The 13,792-nt window shown below is 37.7% G+C and overlaps 1 protein-coding gene across 11 annotated transcripts in view; it reads left to right on the plus strand.

Moving 5' to 3' along the window:
• The window catches only part of kst (spectrin beta chain, non-erythrocytic 5 kst), a 377,873-nt gene that overhangs the window by 299,573 nt on the left and 64,508 nt on the right, over positions 1 to 13,792 (plus strand). For all 11 annotated transcript variants that reach the window (XM_076172895.1, XM_076172894.1, XM_076172904.1 and 8 more), the window contains 5 exons: positions 45 to 235; positions 1,038 to 1,326; positions 3,022 to 3,204; positions 3,384 to 3,506; positions 3,714 to 3,850. In XM_076172895.1, the coding sequence (XP_076029010.1) occupies positions 45 to 235; positions 1,038 to 1,326; positions 3,022 to 3,204; positions 3,384 to 3,506; positions 3,714 to 3,850 (923 nt within the window). The remainder of the gene's footprint in view (positions 1 to 44; positions 236 to 1,037; positions 1,327 to 3,021; positions 3,205 to 3,383; positions 3,507 to 3,713; positions 3,851 to 13,792) is intronic.

A 13,792-nucleotide genomic window follows, 5' to 3' on the forward strand; every position in this document is an offset into this window, starting at 1 on the left:
ATGATTTATGTAATCACCCATTAATATAAAATCATCTGCATTAGGTTGAATCTGTTGTTGAGGAAGCCAAACGACTGGCAGAGTTGTTCCCTGATGCTCGTGAGCATATTTCAGTGAAACATGAGGAAACAGTAGAAGCGTGGAATGACCTTTTAGATAAGTCTGCTCAAAGAAAGGACAAACTGTATCAGGCAGAGAAATTGCAGTCATACTTTGATGACTACAGGGAACTAATGTGAGTAGTTTTAATTGTGTGTTGTATGTATGGGTAGAGTAGGAAGGAGGATGTGAGAAGAGGAGGTATGGAAAAGGAGCTGGCATATAGGCCTGATGAAAGAACTCTGGGGTGATGTGGGATTCTGGAAAGTGAGTGAAGAAAGACTAGCTAAAAGAGTGCGGAAGGCAGAGGTGTATAGAGTGAACCTGAGGGCAAGACTAAGAAAGAGATTGATAGATGGGGTGAAGGGTCCATGAGTCAAAGAAGAATGTTGAGCAGGGAAGGGAATGGATGATGAATTGATGCAACCAGAATAGATATAATGGAAAGATGAGGTTAAGAACACTAGTTGTTGGGACACTGCTATGGAAGTGTTGTGTGTTGGTGCATATACTCTGACCCAACCATTGTGGCAGGGATGGAATGACCAATCATCTATGAGGTGCTAAACTGAGAGGGACAGCAGCTGAGTTTTTGGATGGGTGTAGGGTGGATGTATGTAATTTGACTTAGCCACCCACTCGAAAAGAGTAGAAGGTTTTGTGGTATATGTATGTATTTGTAGTAATATTTAGTAATAGAGGTTGCAGTCTTCTGTCAGAGTGACCAGGGGCAATGGATTGATTGATTGATTTAGTAGTATAGTACAGGTGTCATTAATTATATTTATGTTCCTGTAGTTCAGTTTTACACATAGATGTACTTTTCAAGATTTTTGAAATTGCTAATATAAGTGACTAGAGTGGACCCAAAAAGACATAATTTAGTCAGTGTTAAACCTATTAACAAGTCTGTTTCTTCCTTTCGCATTTCTGAACAGTGCATGGATCAACGAGATCATAGCAAAAGTAACCGCGCCAGAGCTTCCAAAAGATGTGTCAAGTTCTGAGACACTTATTGCCAGGCATAAGGAATATAAAACTGAAATTGATGCTCGATCTGATGCCTTTGAGAAATTTAGTGCATCAGGAAATGCTCTTATAGATCAAGGACACTTTATGGCCGAAGAAATTGCAGAAAAAATTGCTACTCTGGAGAACAGAAGAACACAGTTATTAGATTCCTGGCAATCAAGATCAAGAATTTATGACCAGAATTTGGATCTTAGAGTATGTATATCTAGAATTTTGTTTGGTTATTGATTAATACCATTTGACCTACAGTTCCACCTTTTTACTGGGGTAAATTAATATTTCATATACATGTGTATATTGTGTAGTAAATGATATTTAGTCATTTAACTAATTTACCTAGGTTTTGTATATGGGATTAGAGCTACAAAGGGTGCAGATTGTATTGCATACTTGGGAAATATATGTGAAAAATTTCAATCAGACTATTTAAAAAAATTACAAAAAATAATTAAACACTTCAACAATGCTACTTCACGCTGGGAAAGCCCTTGGCCTTGATGACTTGTTGGAATCTCTTAGGGATAGAATTGGCCAAATTCTGACTGTAGGAAACGGGAATTACCTCCTACACCTTCTGGATGGCTATCTCAAGCTTGGGAATCGTAGACTTGCCCTCCTGACAAAAGCATGCCTTCATGATGCCCCATAAGTTTCTATGGGGGAAATATCAGGTGGCTGACCAGGCCAATCCTCTATGTAGTTGACCTCACTATCACTGAGCCACTTTTTGGCCACCCTTGAGGTGTGACAAGGGGCGCCGTCCTGCTGAAGGATCTTTCATCCAGTTTTTGCAACCCCCCCCCCCCAAATTCTCCAGAAGGTTAATATAGCACTTAGAGTTGACAGTCTGGCCCTTAGAGAGTATTACAAGGTTCCCCAAACCACCATAGCCAAGGGCACCCTACACCATAAAATAGGGCAGGTGCTTAATACTTGTCACTGTCAAGCGTTGGTCACACGCTGATGTGGTAAGAGACTTCCACACCATCATTACCTTGCTCTCACCTATACAAAAGGTCAATTTGTTGGTCCAAAGGACCTTACACCATTAAACAAGGTCCTAGTTTTTACAATCACGGCGGCACCTTTGTTTTGCAGTGACGAGGGGCATCACATGTGTTTTCACTTTGAGTAATTTAGCCACTTCTGAATATTTTCCTTTGGGTTCTTTTCCTTCAATTCCTTTGCAGTTATAGAAAGGTTAAGGTTCAACTAACGTTTTACAAGTCTTAATGCCTTTGGGGAAATCTTCAAGGCCTTGCCCCCAGTATGTTTGTGGATGGGCACTTTATCAACCCTACTGCCTGCATGCTATTTTGTTAGGAATTGGGGCACAGTGCACTCGGTCACCTCTGTTGCCTTGGCTATTTCTTGATTATTCTTTCCCACTTTGTGTAGTTCAATCACTTTCACAATGTTATCATGCACTGTGCAATGTCCAGCCATCACACAAAAGGCGGGGCACACCCCAAAGGTCGGTGAACACCGCGAGGAAAGACAAAAAAAAAAACTCTGTGACAATGGGGGGGGGGTCTATTGAAGGAGTCACACTGACTGGCTCTATTTCATGTGGCTATTGCATGGATGGATGGCCGAAGGTTGCCAGTTCGTCATTTTCTCCCGCATGGTTTTTGTGAACAAGATATCACACAGGCCCCAAAAAATGTGGACCATTTTGCATACTCAAGAAGTTTGCAAAACGGTCTGTGCTAACTGTATGATTGTGGGGACCTGTATCTGTATCTTCATATATCAACCAAAGTTTATTCTCGGAGATCATTGAGAGTGCCAAGGACTGGTCCCAGCTGCAGTGGGGCTTTGGGTTTCCAATTATCATTATTACATGTTGTAATTTCATTTTGACTCATAGTGAGTATTATTTTACTCAAGGTCTTCTTAAGGGATGCACAACTTCTAGAAGCATGGATTGAGTCACGTGAAACTGTTGTAAAGGATGAGCATTTAGGAGAGTCAATTAATGAAGTGGAAGAATTGATTCGTCGACATGATGACTTCTTGAAGACTGTTGATGCTCAAGAGGACAAGCTAGATCCTATTAGAAGATTCACTCTGGTACAATATTCAATAACTTTTATTTCTTTGATATTTTAGTGTTTAATAATTTACAAGACTTTAGTTATGGATATTATTCGAATATTTTAGTATTTAATAATTTACAAGACTTATGGATATTATTCGAAAAGGAATGGTTTTTATATTTGTGTATTAAAATGAATTGTTCCTTAAATAAGCTCGAGGAGGAATTCAAAGCACAGGTGAAGCGAGAGGAAGAGGCACGCAAAGCAGAAGTGGCCCGAAAAGAGCAAGAACGATTAGAAAACATGAAGAGGAAAGAAGTTCAAAGGATAACTGATGTAAGCTTAGATTAATAGAGTATAAGTATTTTTTCATTGTTTTTATTAAGAGCTAGGCAATCTTTGTATTCTTCTCTATCATTTTAATCTTTTTGCATAATGATGAATATGAACACTTGGTTGAAGCAAGGTAAGAATTGAAAGCTATTCTTGATATAATAGAATAATTATAGCACAATTAGAAATTAATAAAGATGTATACTTTAGGAACGACGACGTGAGGACGAAAGGAGACGTACTCAGGAGATCAAGTTCTCCAAGGAAGATATGGAACGGGTGCGATTATCTATGAATGGAGACTATAACAAATCCCCTGTTGGAGCAAAAGAACAAGAGAGCTTGAGGTAAGTTCACTATTGTTTCATTTCTTAAGGTGCAAAGCCATTGTCCAAAAATGCCTTTGTGGAGTAAGTTGAGGGTAGTGTATATGTAATGCAATAGATGAAATGTAAAAAAAAAAAAAAGTGTGTACAATCAGTAGACTGCATTTCTATTTACCAAGTGTAGTATTACAAGACTGTCGTTTTTGTAGTATCCCCATCTTAACTTTTTCCTCTCTCTCTCCTTTCTCCTCTCTTCCTCTCTCCTTGTCTCTCACTCACTCACTCTTCACTTTTTATGTCATTCTTACTTTCTCCTCTCTCCCCCTCCCTCTTTCTCCTCCCCTCTTCTCTCTCTCTCTCTCCTCCCTTCCTCTCTCCTCCCCACTCTCCTCCTCACTCCCTCCTCCCCCTCTCTCTTTCCCCTCTTTCCCATCTTTCCCCCTCTCTCTTCCCTCTTTCCCTTCTCTTTTCCCTCTTTCCCTTCTCTTTTCCCTCTTTCCCTTCTCTTTCCCCTCTTTCCCCTCTCTTTCCCCTCTCTTTCTCTCCTTGCTCTCCTCTCTCCTTGCTCTCCTCTCTCCTTGCTATCCTCTCTCCTTGCTCTCCTCTCTCCTTGCTCTCTTCTCTCCTTGTTCTCTCTCCTTGCTCTCTTCTCTCCTTGTTCTCTCTCCTTGTTCTCTCTCCTTGTTCTCTTCTCTCCTTGTTCTCTTCTCTCCTTGTTCTCTTCTCTCCTTGTTCTCTTCTCTCCTTGTTCTCTTCTCTCCTTGTTCTCTTCTCTCCTTGTTCTCTTCTCTCCTTGTTCTCTTCTCTCCTTGTTCTCTTCTCTCCTTGTTCTCTTCTCTCCTTGTTCTCTTCTCTCCTTGTTCTCTTCTCTCCTTGCTCTCCTCGCTCTCCTTGCTCTCCTCGCTCTCCTTGCTCTCCTCGCTCTCCTTGCTCTCCTTGCTCTCTCTCTCTCTCTCTCTCTCTCTCTCTCTCTCTCTCTCTCTCTCTCTCTCTCTCTCTCTCTCTCTCACTCTCACTCTCACTCTCACTCTCTTCTCTCTCACTCTCTCTCTCTCTCTCTCTCTCTCTCTCTCTCTCTCTCTCTCTCTCTCTCTCTCTTTCGTAGTTTTATTTCAGGTAAGAAATGCTTCTAGTGTATTTCATCATGGAAGATTCGCTTCAGCCTGTGTGTTGTATATGTGTGTGCTTGATATCTCAGCCTTGTATTTATGAATGCTTAAGTGAATGTGGTCTTTCAGTATTTGTACATTTCAGTTCATCTGTGTTATGTAGAACCAAACTGCCCCATGTTCTTTGTGTTTGTGAGTGTTGGATTCCCCCCCTCTTTAAGAACTAGGTGTCCATAGTGTTGCAGTACACTCTAATTTTGGTCTTATCAGTGTAACTAGTATTTTCTTTACCATTTCTTCATGTAGTCAAAGGCTACTTTCATTGATCTTGGTAGGTTAAAAGTTTCTCTAATTTGTTGACATGTTTGTCTGGTGGTCATGTCATTTGAGATAGTTACTCCTAGGACCCTTTCAGAGTTTACTTTTTTTTTTTACTTCCTTTGTACCAATTTTATATTGACACAATATTCTATTTTTGTTTTTTCCAAATTCCATTATGCTACATTTTTTGATGTTGAAGGTCACTTCCCACTTTTGACTCCATTTCCAGACTTTGTCCAGGTCTTCTTGAAAAGTTATGCAGTCTTCCTCTGTACTTACTCTCTTGAGTAGTTTCACATCATCTGCAAAGAAGTTCATATAACATTCCACACCTTCACCCATATCGTTTATATAAATAACAAATATTATTGGAGCTAATACAGAGCCATGTGGGACTTCACTTATCGTATCTCCCCAGTTTGAGTTCTTGTCTCTGAGTACCACCCTCATTTTTCTCCCATTCAAGAAATCTTTCATCTCTTCCAATAACTTTCCTTGTATTCCACCTATTATTTCAATTTTTCGTAGTAGCTTTTTGTGTGGTATTTTGTTAAAAACTCTTGTAAGTCCAAGAAAGCACAATCTACTCATCTTTCTTGTATTATTTCTATTAATCTTGAGTAAAAGCATATTAAGTTTGTGGTACATGATCTTCTACTTCTGAAACCAAATTGTTTAGGATTTAGTATTTTGTTCTCCAAGTGTTTAATCCATTTACTTTTAATAACTTTTTTGCATATTTGTGCAACTGTGCTTGTAAGGGATACCGGTCCATAGTTTGTTGGATTTTCTTTGTCTCGTTTTTTTTATTTTTTTATTTTTCAGATCTCTTCTATAGTTATCCTTTTAGAGTTTTTTTTCATGACCTCATGTTTTTCCATTGTCATTTTTTAGTAAATCATTCCCATCAAGGATTTCCATTCCTTTCATGATTCTATAGGTAGTAGATCAACTCTTTCTCTTCTCTGCTCCAGTGTTGGTAGTTCCATACATACATACATACATATACCAAGGCTTTTTCCCCCTTACAAGGGGGGTAGCCAAAAAGAAAAAGGCATAAAATCATTCCCACCCATTCCATCCCTGAATACACTCCACACCCCTCCACCCTCCCTCTTATCTTAGCACCTCCTGAAAGACGGGTCATCCCTGCACCTTGCCCACTGCCCTGGGTCAGAAGCAGTGTTGCAAGACACGGCACATCCACAGCAAGGCCGCTTCATTAAATCGGCGACCCCCTCTCTCCGTCCCCCCATTGCATAAAATGAGAGGACGGGGAGAAATCCCTTTGGGCTGCGTCAAATTTTGCTCACACATACTACCTCACCCCCCATTCCACCTCATGCAATCACATCATCATCGTTGGTAGTTCCAATTTGGATAATCTTTGTTCGTATGTTAATTTGGAAAGAGCTGGTGCCAACTTTGTCGTTGCTCTCTGTATTATTTCTAATTTCCTTATATTCTTTTTAGTACTGAATGTCCATAGTGTTGCTGCGTATTCCAGCTTTGGTCTGATCAATGTAACTAATATTCTTTTAATAATTTCTTCAACCAAATAGTCAAATGCCACTTTCATTGAAGGTTTCTTAGACTATTTTGTTTATATGTTTATCCGGTGTCATGTCTTTGCTGATTATTACTCCAAGGTCCCTTTCCAAGTGCAATTTTTTTTAGTTCTTCACCAATTTTATAATTTTTTGAAATTCTGATTTTACTTTTTCCAAACTCCATTGTACTAATTTCTTGATACTAAAGTTCACTTCCCATATTTGAGTCCATTTCCAGATTGTCCAGGTCTGATTGTAATGAATCACAGTCCTCTGTTCTTACTTTTAGTATTTTTGCGTCGTCTGGGAAGAAATTCATATAACATTCAACTCCTTCATCCATGTCATTTATATATATGGCAAACATGATTGGAGCCAGCACTGACCCCTGTGGGACACCTCTTATCATTTCTTCCCACCTAGTTGTATTATACGGGAAGGGAGCTATGCTCTTGGTGACCCATCTTTGTATCTTTCAGCATCAAGTTTTTTTCTTAAAATCTTAATTGTGTTTGTACACACAGTTTCTTTATCTAGATTATTCCAGATATCCAGCACTCTGTGTGGGAAGCTTGCTTGCTTTTATTTATTCTTTATTTATTATTATTTTTTTTTTTATCTCTTCTATAGTTATCCTTTTTGAGTTTCTTTTCGTGTTTCCATTTTCCATATGTATGTATTTTGCATTTCACTAACTGGAAATTCAGCCCCATAATGGCTGACAACAATCCTTAGGATGTACTATAGGTCTCTCTAGGAAGAAGATTTGGAGTTATCTCTTTTGTAATAGTGTAGAACTGGCTCTATATTACCAGCTTGATTAGTGAGAAGGGAGAAATTGTTAGTTGTCAGCTCACTGTATGTTAAGAGGTGGAGGAAATACAGTTGGTGCTGCATCTCTAGAGAAAGGTGAGGGTGTTGACATAATTTTTTAAGTAGATATCAGTGATACAAGACTCTTCCAACCATCTAGCAGAACTACCACCAGCAAGTATGTCATCAATCATTGCTGAAAATGCTTGCAGAGGTATATCCTGAAAGTATTGTATACTGAAAATGTACACTCCTCTTTCATTTTGGTCTTTTGTTATGATGGCATCCTTGTTATGGATGTTGTGTGACTAGAATTTTATGTATATGTATATCTATATATACATATGTTCTTTTTCATTTAAGTTCCTGTATCCTGTCCTGTGAACAAGACTGTCAGTTTATAGTAACAGTCCAGTTGGTATTATCTAGTTGAATGAAAGTGAACTAGTATGTGTATGAGAATGAATTGTACACTTGTGAAGAGAGGATGTAAGGTAACATGGCAAATTATTCATTATATATGTATTTTGTCATTTCATGGATAATTCACTATATTTTTGCACAATTGAGGTGAGTGTGAAATCTACAAACCTTGTTTGGAATGCTCTTTAGTTTTGAATTAGTTTGCATTCTTATACTTTGTGTGATTTTATTTGCATTTCGGTGTAATGTAGGTATGCCATGTTAGTGTGGCCTGACATTTTGATAACATTTTATTTTCTTTCAAGCTTCAGATTTTTAACTTTTAGTTGTCCTCAGTTTTATATCTTATCATCCATGAAAGCTTACAATTGATATTTGTTTTATAGATATTTACTCTGCATTTTTATTTTCCCAAAGCTTTTTTTGTTTTGTTTTTTCTTTAACATGTATTTTTAATCCCTTTCAACTCTCCATTGTGTTTGAATGCAGATAGCTATTACCTTTCCTGTGCCCCTATAGTATTGACTTTACTGCATGTTTTTTTATTTTTTTATTTTTTTATTATTATTATTAATTAATATTTTGTGACTTTTGGGGCCCCCAGTGGAGATTAATCACAGCAGTTTCAGTAATGAAATCCTGCCCTTTCCTATTCATTCCAGTTTACATTTACTGTACTTGCATGTCCTCTTATACTTGTCACTTTTTTGAGCATTATAATGTTTCCCGTACCTCCTCCTTCTCCTCTTCTTCCTCTCCTCCCTCCTCCTCTCCTCACACCTCCTCTCCTCACACCTCCTCTCCTCACACCTCCTCTCCTCACACCTCCTCTCCTCACACCTCCTCTCCTCACACCTCTCCTCACACCTCCTCTCCTCACTCCTCTCCTCCCTTCTCCCTCCTCCTCCACCTCTTTGTCTTACTTTTTATCTTTCCTATCCCTCACTTTCTGAGGAGACTCAAGTTCTTGAGCCCTCCTAGTAACATACAACAAATTTATTGTTGGATGTAGTTACACATGTACCATATTTTTTGGACCATAAGGCGCTTCGTACCATAAGGCGCACCCGTAATTTGCTATTCCCCGTCCTTACATAAGGCACACCTGACCATAAGGCGCACCTGGTTAGGTAGGTCAAACACCACCAGAGGCGCCACTGTCGATGACGAGCACAATAGCGCGTCATTTTATGTGCACGCCATGCAAACGGCCAAATTACATACCACGGGAAATTTCATTCATTCAAATGTTATGCGAGTGTATTTACTACGATCGTAGTAAATTTCAAACAATTACATCATCAGTTACATGTCGGTACATAAAAACATAAGATAAACATGGCGGCTTGCATTCAGCAGTAAATCGAAAATTGGTTTATGTTTCATTGTAAAAAATGAGCTAAATTATAAATAAATTCAGTGTATTGGCAACTGACCAAAATGAACGAAAACTACTAGTCTCGCGGATTGTTCTAATACCAAAATAAAGGCAGCGTGTTACGGAAGAGCTGAGAAATCGGTGGTACTACTTTTTTTTTTTTTTTTTTTTTTTTTCTTTCTATCGGGTCGGATTATCAGATCGGCATCAAAGTCCATCCTGCCATCTTATCTATGATCACTGGTGGTATGAATCAAACTTCACTCTATTAAGTTTCTTACTATTATGTTATTAGTGTAATAGACTTATAGTTGAATTATTTGAACTATTTTCTTTAAAATGTGTGATTTTCATGTAATATGATCAAAGAGAAGTTACGTTTTTATCCTCCGTAATATTACGGACCACAGCTACGATTCGTCCTGCCCGCTATCTATGATCATTGGTGGTATGGATCAAGCTACACTATTAAGTTTGTTACTGTTGTGTTATTAGTGTAATAGATTGCATATAGTTGAATTATTCAAAATATTTTCTTTAAATTGTGTGATTTTCATGTAATTTGACGGTATTCGTAGCTGTGGTGGGTAATTTTACAGAGGATAAAAACGTAATTCTTTGATTAAATTACATGGAAATCACACATTCTAAAGAAAATAGGTCAAATAATGTAACCATATGCTAAATTCTTATATAAAATTGTGCCTGTCAAAAACCGTCATTGTTTACGTTTGAAAGGCGATTAGTCAGACCGCACGTTTCGGCCCGATTTTCCCTTCAAAATGCAATATCTAGAGAACTAGGACAGCTAGATGGATAATTCAAATTGCATTGTACTCATAGCGACTTTCAGCATACCATGAGAACTACTTCAGCTCAAATATCAGGAATTCCATTTTCATGTTGACCTAGCTAACCTGGTCTCGTCATCGGATAATCATGCAAATGTGAGTGCATTCAGAACTGAACATTTTCGTAGTTGAATGAGAAAAATCGGTTGGGATTTAGCAAAATTACAAAAATAAATGATATATTTTTTTTATTTCGGTCAGTGAAATCAGACCACCTCCATGGACGGTCTGCCCTGCCAATGCCCCTATAAAACAACAAACATGTTATGGGAATTGTGGGGAATAAAACCAACAGTAGCAGTTTATTCCCGGAATTCTCTATTCACTTAAAAACACAAGATTACAAATGAAGGTAAATTTTTGTTTCGACCATGGGCGCAATATAGCAATAGAAAATTAATTATTAATTTTGTAAATTATAATGTATCAACGTAATATGCAATTTTGTGAGCGGAAATAAAAAAACAAAAAAATTGCTGAAACGGATTTCGTAAGTAACGAAGTCGTGTCGGACGAATGGTACGCCATGTTTTGTTATGATAGATGCCGACGTCGAAGAAATGAAAGGGTGATAAATTCGTCTAACCTAATCTAACCTGTGTTTAATAAATCATTACCTGCAAATTAAATGTCATCCGGCTCGTCCTCGTTGTCGTCATCGTGAGAGACGTTGGCGTCCCGATCCTATGCTACCGACTTCTTTCATTAGCATATTACGTTGATATATTTTAATTTACAAAATTAATAATTAATCTTATATTGCTATATTGCGCCCATGATCAAGACTAAAAAAATACCCAAATGACTAGTCTGAGTGGAGCGAGACTAGACCAATGCAAAATGGCTGTCTGTGTTGTGGACGCTATCATGTCATAGCCATGATAGCGTGAATGAATGCGGTGGCATGGACCCAAAAACTGTCGAAGTTTTCGCAATTTTCTTGTCAAGATACATGCACCTTGGTTATAACTTGGTTGTAACTTTTGTTAAGCCTATGCACTGTCGCCGTCGGTAGGCTAGCTACAAAATGTGTCAAAATAGTACGTCACTATCCGAGGCATTTTTTTGCACTGAAGCCACACATAAGGCGCACCGCACGATAAGGCGCACCACCCGATTTTGGCCTATTTTAAGGATTTTGCCCTCGCCTTATGGTCCGAAAAATACGGTACACTATATCCACTCACCAACTCTATCCATGTCTATTTCTTTGGACCCATGTTGGGAATGTAAAATAGTTGCTGGAGAAATTTGTCTCTGAGCTGTTTTCCTTGAGAAACCAGTGAACAGGAGCCAATGATGGGTAACTGCTTGTGGTGTGATGGTCCTATTAGATGAACAGCTGCTCATTTTCAAAACCTATCATTCCCTTCAACCCCATCAGGAGATGACATTCTATCTCTGGACTGGGCCCAAGATCTATCTCTCTCTCAACTTCAGTTGTATTTGTTACCCATTTTACATGTACAGATCTGACAGCAGACAACAACTCTCCTCCTACTTTCATACAATGATACAGAAACAATCCCACACCAATACAACATAGACAACAGTTCATTTTCTACCATAAAAGATCTATGGGAAGGCCTAAGAACACCCCCCCCCTCTCTCTCTCTCTATCTCTCTCTCTTTCTCTTTCTCTTTCTCTTTCTCTTTATATAGAAACAACAAGGAACTGTCGAAACTAGACTTGATATTAACTTCTGAACCAGATATTGTGAATAAAATGGAGTACAAAACACCAATTGGAAAGAGTGACCATATACTAATAGTTTGAATTAAAAGAACAAAACAATGTAAGAAGGAATGATAAACATATGTACAACAAAACAGATTTTGTAAAACTAAGAAAAAATTTCCAAAATACAAACTGGAATAAATTCTCCAAAGAGGAATCAAAGATAGAAGACAAATGGAACATATTCAAAGAAAACTACAAGGAAGGAATTGATAAATATATACCAAAGAAGAAGCAAAAAGAGATTTATATAAACTGTTGGGACAATAAAAGGTGCAGTGAGGCTAAAGACGGAAGAGACAAAGCCTGGAAAAGAGACAAAAAACATCCAAATGACAAATATATATAAAACTTAGGAACGAATATGTGAATATATGCAGGAAAGAAAAATGAAACTATGAAAAAGATAGACAAATGTAAGGATCAACCTAAACTCTTTTACAGATATGTAAATGATAAATTAAAAGACAAACACGAAATTGTAGAACTGCGTGAAGGAGATGAAGAATATATAGATGACACTAAAATGGCAGAAGTTATGAACAGACATTTCAGGTCTGTTTTTACAATTGAGAACTCAAATTTGGGAAGATAGACAACGAGAAAGACCCCCTAAAATGAAAGAAATAAAGGTAACACAGAAAGAAATATGAGACCAAATAAAAAACCTAGATGTTAGGAAATCACATGGACTGGATGGAATGCCAAATTGGATACTGAAAGTGTATAGATAAACTGATGAACAAATTATACAAGATAATAGACTTCTCACTCAAAGAAGGAAAGGTACCACATGATTGGAAAGGTCCAAACATAGTACCAATATATAAAGGAGGAAATGAAGAAAATCCTACAAACTTCAGACTGGTATCCCTTACAAGCACAGTAGCTAAAATATGTGAAAAAGTTATCAGAAATTAATCAAACACTTGGAAGAGAATAAAATATTAAACCCTAAACATTTTGGCTTTAGAAGTGGAAGATAGTGTACCACAAAATTAATATGCTTTTACTCGAGATTAATTGAAATAATACAGGAAAGAGATGGCTGGGCAGATTGCACCATCTTGGATTTGCAGAAGGCTTTGGACAAAGTACCACATGAAAAGTTAATGAGAAAAATTGAAATAATAGGAGGAATACAAGGTAAGCTACTGGAATGGATGAAGGATTTCTTTAATGGGAGAAAAATGAGAGTGGTACTTAGAGACAAAAATTTGAACTGGGAAGATGTGATAAGTGGCATCCGCAAGACTGTTTTGGCTCATTTAATGTTTGCCATATATATAAATGATATGGATGAGAGAGTGAAGTGTTATATGAACTTCCTCTCTGATGATACCAAATTACTCAAGTGAATAAGCACAGAAGAAGATTGCATATAGCTACAAGAAGACTTGGAAAAAAATATGGGAATGGAGTCAGGTGTGAAATGAACTTTAACATTAAGAAATGTAGTATAATGGAATTTGGAAAAAGAAAAAAATAGAATATCGGGTCAGTATAAACTTGGTAACAAGGAAGTCAAAAAAATAGACTCAGAAAGGGACCTGGGAGTGATTATCACAAGTGACTTCACACCAGATAAACATGTCAATAAATTATTTGGAGAGACTTTTAACTTAAGATCAATGAAAGTGGCCTTCGACTACATGGATGAAGAAATGGTAAAGAAAATAGTGGTTGCACTAATAAGACCTAAACTAGAATATGCTGCAACACTATGGTCATGTAGCACAAAAAAAAAAAAAAATCAGGACTCGAAGAGCAGTGACAAAAA

Source organism: Oratosquilla oratoria, chromosome 33, assembly GCF_046742065.1.
Source record: "Oratosquilla oratoria isolate Oo_2021 chromosome 33, ASM4674206v1, whole genome shotgun sequence".
In the NCBI taxonomy this organism is placed as follows: Eukaryota; Metazoa; Arthropoda; class Malacostraca; order Stomatopoda; family Squillidae; genus Oratosquilla; species Oratosquilla oratoria.